This window comes from Helianthus annuus, chromosome 8 (assembly GCF_002127325.2).
Source record: "Helianthus annuus cultivar XRQ/B chromosome 8, HanXRQr2.0-SUNRISE, whole genome shotgun sequence".
Taxonomy (NCBI): domain Eukaryota; kingdom Viridiplantae; phylum Streptophyta; class Magnoliopsida; order Asterales; family Asteraceae; genus Helianthus; species Helianthus annuus.
In genome coordinates, this window is record NC_035440.2 from 111,607,328 (window position 1) to 111,614,239 (window position 6,912).

At 37.0% G+C, this 6,912-nt stretch overlaps 1 protein-coding gene across 1 annotated transcript; it reads left to right on the forward strand.

The window, feature by feature from the left end:
• Positions 1-5,158: 5,158 nt before the first annotated feature.
• Positions 5,159-6,521, forward strand: LOC110871457 (F-box/kelch-repeat protein SKIP11). Its single transcript, XM_022120199.2, has one exon. It carries the CDS (start codon positions 5,194-5,196, stop codon positions 6,415-6,417), a length of 1,224 nt encoding a protein of 407 aa, XP_021975891.1. The 5' UTR covers positions 5,159-5,193; the 3' UTR covers positions 6,418-6,521.
• Positions 6,522-6,912: the final 391 nt, after the last annotated feature.

Genomic DNA, 6,912 nt, shown 5'->3' on the forward strand with positions numbered 1-6,912 from the left:
ATTATGAAATTGTTAAAAGTTGTTGATTGATCTGATTTCGAAACTGCCTAAACTGTTTGCAAGAATTACGGATAAATTGTTGCTAATGATTATGGAAATCTGTTACAAATTGATAGACCAACACGGTTGCGAGTCGATACCTCCAGTTGCGACTCGAAACCACAACACTAGCACAAGCAGCACAAGTCGCAACCGAGGTTGCGAGTCCTGTTGCGACTCGTAACCGGACCATGACAAGCCGAAACCACCGTTGCGACTCGTAATCTTCTGTTGCGACTCGAAACCCTCTGTTGCGACTCGAGATCGCTGGTTGCAACTCGAGACCAGTTATGCTCGTACACTGTTTTGGACTCACACTGTCACGGGCCCAATCATTCTGGGCCAAACATTTTGGACTTATGCAATTGACTGTCATGCGTTATGTATTTGGGCCGTGTATACCATTGGACTTTTATTGGGCCGATATGTTATTTGGGTGAATATTATTTGGGCTGATTGTCTTTCGGGCTTAGACATTGGATCGCACAAGTTTAATATGTGGTATATAAATTGGGCCGGGTTATGTTGGGCCAAGATTAGAACGCACAAGTTATGCTCTTGACTGCTAAGTGTTACCATGTTCTATAAGTGCTCGAAACATGTTAACTTGTATGTTTTATACGTGCATTACGTGAAGTCAAAACCTGACTTGTACAAAAACCGTGATAGGACGTGGTTGACCATTTACTTGCTACCTGTACTCTTTGTGTATCTGCCGAGCAATCCAAGGTGAGTTCACACAGCCAAGGCATGGGATTCCCGGGTGGGAATTGGGTTGGAATGATTTGATATGGAATGATTACTCGTACTTACGCAATCACTAGACTATAGACCATCGTCCTCAGGATAGTCAGGACACGTTACGTAAATCCTGCGTAACCCAGTAATTGCCAATTGTCTCCCGGGTCGGGAGGACACGTTACGTAAATCCTGCGTAACCCAATACCTTCTACTGTCTTCCGGGTCGGAAGGACACGCTGTGTAAATCCTGCGCAGCCCCCACACGTACCACTGTCCTCGGGGAAGGGCACGTCACGTAAAGCCTATGTGACCCTGTACGTATTCCTGTTCTCGGATTAAGAAGAACACATGGTTGGAAATAGTCTAGTAAGTACCATAATGGGAAGCCCCGTTATAAAGGATAAACGTGAGAATCCCTCACCAATAGAATATTCTTGCTTGGGAAGCCTTATTAGATGAACTTACGCATGATTATTACGAACTTACTTTCTGTGAACTCGCTCAACTAGTTGTTGACTATTTGCTGCATGCCTTGCAGGACCTTAGGTACATTATGGAGCTTGCACAGGGAGGAGCGGGTCGTCGTGGGATATGGATCATGAACGATATTTGAACTTATAACTATTTTGGAGTCTACACTACTATGCTTCCGCTACTTAAACAATGTTTGGTTTTGAAACATCAATCATGTCATGATGAACCACCTTAATTACTTTTGTTATTATTAAATGCTATGTTTGATATGATTGATGGCTTGATCCTGGTCAGTCACGCCTCCAAGCGGTGGTACTCCGCGTGTGGGATTTTGGGGGTGTGACAAAAGATGCCCACCTCGGTTGTGCCTTTGAAAGCTCCTCGTCATGTGTCTACCAGTAGTTCGCCTTATGTGGTTTTGACAGCGATACCAATCTACGTGTTTTACCCGCGAACAAGTGGCGGACCCAGGAATCATCTGCCGGGGGTGCGGATGAGGTGTTCAACCATATTTTCAAAGAGTGCGGTCGGGTTTTTTTTTGCCTAAAATATACACTAATGTTTTTTCAAGGGGTGCGGCCGCCCACATTGGCCAAAGGGTGGGTCCGCCAATGCCGTGAACATTTTGTTTTTTTTTTTTTGTTCTCTTTAAACCATGTATTATTCAGGAAAAGAAGCTAGAATTAAGAAACCCTTAAAACAAGTCGGTCATACTTACCCGTAAGTGGTAATATAACCCCATTGGTTTTTTTAACAACACGCAATATGGAGCATAAAAGAATAAAATAATTTATTGGAATTGAAGAATTAAGAAGATAACAAGATAGAGGATGAAATTACGAGAACGTGGGCAAAAACAACGAAGAAAACCGAGTTGAAACAAGAAAGTTATGAAGAAAACAAAATTTCTTAGCTGAAGCCAACCATAGCTTACGGTAGCTACCGTAAGCTACGGTAGACCCTGACAAAAATTCCCACTGTAAGACAGAAAGAAGTCACCGTAGGCCATTTGAAGACCACCATCAGCTACGGTGGCCACCGTAGCTTACGGTGGAGCCAGACGCAAATTTTGTAACTCCTTTTTAATTGTTGGTGGTTGTGACTTTTGATCATCCTTATCATTGGTTTTTGTTCAGAACTGTTTTGGGGGCGAATTTAGGGTGACAAAACATCATTTTGGGTGTTTCTATCATTGCTTTTCCATCTTTGATTCACATGAACACCGGAATTGAAGTGATGATCAACCGAACAATGTGTGGCTAAGTTCTTGTATGTTTTCCCTCGGATTGTAAGGTTTCGAATTGAATGATTGTTATTGTTTATGTTATTTATGGGATAGTAATTTGGTCATTGTGATTATATTACTATGGTGATTGTGAGTTTGATTTGTAGTTATTTGTATTGTTAATTTTCGCATTCTAAACCATCAGTTCTTCTTGGTGTCGTAGGCTATCAGGATTTATTAGGAGGGATTCGGGGTTGGCAATATCAAATTGGCTATCGGGTGACTACCTTGCGTTCTTGTAATCCAAGTACTTAGTCCCCCTTTATCACATTCAAACGTGCATACTATGTCTATGTAGTTCATCCCAATTAAACTTTAACATATCATTCGTAGAAACTTGAAACCGGAGGAGAACATATCCTCTCATCTCTGAATCAAAACCTTGTTAAGTGCTTTTTAGTTAATTTTAGTTTAACAAACCAAACAACCAAAACTACGAGATTAATTTTCTGCATTTTAGTTTTAATTCTAGTAATTTGCAAACTGCTTAGATAATATATTTTCCACAAACTCCCTGTATTGGATACCCATTTACCACTAGTTATTTAGTGTCTTTGGATTATTTTTGACTTAGTCTTCGACCTCACGTCAATACCCTTTGTACGACTTCTTACTTTTAGAAACCTTTGTATTTGATTACAAACCAATAACTATTATATTTGTATTAAACTTTGGGTTAACTTGATATAGATTCTTTATCACACCTACCTTTCCCTCCTTGCAACAAAAATTCGGTTACTTTCAAAACTTCAGGACCATATAATTTATTAAAATAGTAAATTATGTTGAATATTATATAACAATTGTTGTTAAAAAATACAATTGTTACATATTTACGTATTAGAGTAAACTTAATAAAAAATATATACAAAAATAACATTCTTGAATTGGTTTTTTTATCGGTAGTTTTTTTTTTTTTTTTTTTGAATATTTTGGGTTGTTATATGCATGTAATCCATCAAACTAATTTGTTCACGTCTTTTTAATTTAACCTTTTATATAGATATATAGGTTATGTGTAAGTAGTATAATGTATCATGACTTATACATGTGTAGATTTTCTAGCTAATATTTGTTTATATTTCCACTAAAAACTTGAAAATCACTATCAACTAATTAATTCTTTATTTTATTTTTTTCATTTCTTTATCTAAAATACTAGTATCGTAAAAAATGTTATACGTGTCTCACGACGTTACATATCAGTATCTCAAACGACGTGTGTGTGTGTGTGTGTATATATATATCGCAAACTACATATAGTGTTATTTTTTTGTTGTAAAAGATCAATAACATTTAAAAATAATTGAAAAATAAAATAAAGAAATTCTTGGTTAATAGTGGTTTTCTTAAGTTCTCAAATATTTTTTAGACTTTCTTTATTTCTTGTGATCCCTTCTCCCTTCTCCCTCTCTCTCACTCTTTTTTTCTTTATATAACATCCGCTTAAAAGTTGTTGTAATGCTTTATATCAAGAGATTCATTACCCCTTGTAAAACTTTAAATTCAGTTACATAAAGACTATAAAATTGTAACGTATAGTTAGAATATAAAACGTAATCATTAAGTATTGGTTGTTTTTAGAAAGCCAGTCTAAATATATGTACTTTGTACAAAAAGTGAGGTGGGGGTTGAAATGTAAGAAACTCATGACTTAGAGTCACATAGTGAAACTTAATAAAGCGTAAAAACCGGCTTTTAAATACAGAAGCATATAGATATTGTAGACACTGTTTTTCGCACACATATATAATGCGTATAAATATACAACAATAGACGTGGCAATGTACAATTGGCCTATTGCGAATCACCTTTTCAAGACAAGTGGCGTATCTCGCGTAAGTGGGCCAGGTCAGTATCACGCCTCTCATGCCACCTCTAAAGATACCCACACCGCACTTTCTTTCTTTTTAGCTTTTTTTTTTTTTTGTGTATATAAGTCGTAACTAGTTGATGAATAATCGTAGTTATCCATAAGAGGAGTTTTATTGTAAAATATTACAACTCAAATCCTCATCATTGTTCTTTTACAATGCTCTCTCTTCGCCGACTAATACTCTAAATTCCCATCCGATGTGTAAATTTCAGAAAGAAAACGCAAAGAAGAGAAGTTGAAAAGGGTAATAGCATACTTTGGGTAAAATTTTATATTTTGTCCTATCGAATTGGTAAGTTACATTTTCCAAATTCCTAAAATATTCAATTATAAATCGTATAGGTGTGTGTCCTACTATTTGATTGATCTTGCATTTAGGATATCTGATTGTATAATTCTATTTATAGATATATTTGTGTTACATCAACCATCATAACTTTTTTGATGTTGTTAGTTTATTGTGTACTTATGTAATTATATTCTTTCATTTTATGTCTTTTGTTGTAAATATTTTAGTAAATTGGTGTTACCGGACCTTGCTTCAATTAAAAAAAAGAAATTTATAATAGAAAAAGAGCAGTAAAAGAAAATCAAATTTGCTGATAGATTCTAAATTATTATGCTTTCTTCATATGATAACTAATTAATTATACATTACTAGTTACCTTTGTTTTCTAGTGATTATTATAATATATATGTTAACTAGCTTTCAGTTGTAATCTTGCAGGTGAGCAAAGAAAGAAGCAACGAGATTTTGTGCCAAAAAATTCAAGAAAACATGTCGAAGAAACATAATCAAGAATCGAGCAGTTTTCATCATATAAACGATGATGAGATAGAGACACTAGCATCTCAACTAGAAAAGATGCCAATGGAAGATGATACTGATGATGATCTTGAACTCACATTAGCTTATATCGACGATTTGGACCTATGCTTGATCTCACATGAGCCATCGAAGAAGAACTCATTGATCCAAGCCGTTGGCCGTGAGAATTCGATCAAGATTCTCACCCATTGCCCTCGATTCAGCTATGCTTCTGTTGCATCATTAAACAGGAGCTTTCATGATCTCATCAGGAGTGGTGAGATCTACAAAGCAAGAAGCAAGAATAAAGTCGTAGAACATTGGGTTTATTTTTCTTGCCACATGTTGAAATGGGAGGCTTTTGATCCAGTTGGCAAGAAATGGATGCATCTACCGATGATAAACAGCAGCGATACATGCTTCGCGTATTCGGATAAAGAGTCCATGGGGGTTGGGACAGACCTTTTGGTTCTAGGCAAACATGTTTCAGGTCAGGCTGTGTACAAATACAGCCTGCTAACAAACTCATGGTCAGAGGGGCCAACAATGAACAAACCAAGATGCTTATTTGGGTCTGCAAGCCTTGGAACAATCGCGATATTCGCAGGAGGCGTTAACCCAAACGGGAAGATCATGGACACAGTTGAGAGTTACAACAGCGAGTCTGGAGCGTGGGAGACGCTTCCCAACCTGATGAAGCCAAGAAAAATGAGTTCAGGCGTGTTTATGGATGATAAGTTTTATGTGATTGGCGGGTGTGGTGGGGAGGATATGAAACCGTTGTCATGTGGCGAAGAGTATGATCCGGTGGCTAAGACATGGAGAGTGATTCCCGACATGTGGACGGGCGGAGGTGGTGGTTCAGTGGCGCCACCCCTGCTAGCGGTGGTTGATAATGAGTTGTATGCTGCGGATTGTGAGGTGATGGAAGTGAAGAAGTATGATAAGAATGTTAAAGTGTGGGAGAGTATAGGCAGGTTGCCTGAAAGTGCAGATAATATGTGTGGGTGGGGAATTGCGTTTAGAGGGTGTGGGGATCGGGTGATTATTGTTGGTGGTCGTTGGGCACATGGGGACTATGCTCATGTTGAAATATATTCATGGGTCCCGAAAGAAGGACCACCACAGTGGACCAGGATTGGGCGGAAACAGTCTGACAACTTTGTTTACAATTGTGCTATCATGGGTTGTTGAACTCGAGATTTGACTCATGATCTCGAGTAGTTTTCTATTTTAGCGTTTGAGGTCGAAAATAAGATGTGTGGCTTGTAAAGTGGGATTGTTTAGAGTTATGTCTATGGTTTACTTGTCTCATTAATAAAATATGCTTTATTTTGCAAGGGTCGATAGTTTTTAAAAACAAATCTTAAGATATAAATTTACTAGAGAAACTAAATAAGTTTATCAAAAATTGGGGAAAACAAAATTCTGTGTTTTCTGTTTTACAACCATGACATCACATCAGAAAACCTTCAAACAGTAATGTATGTAAATAGTAATGTAATGTGAATATATGCTTCATTTGGATAGACAAGACGGGTGATTGTGAATTAACAAATAAAGGATGAAAAGTTCATGAGATAAAAAGTTTTTTAATGACTGATTATATGACATAAATAATAAAATTAATGAAAGTTTTTTTAGAATTGTTAACTCACACACCCACTAATCCTTCTCATTAATTTGCAT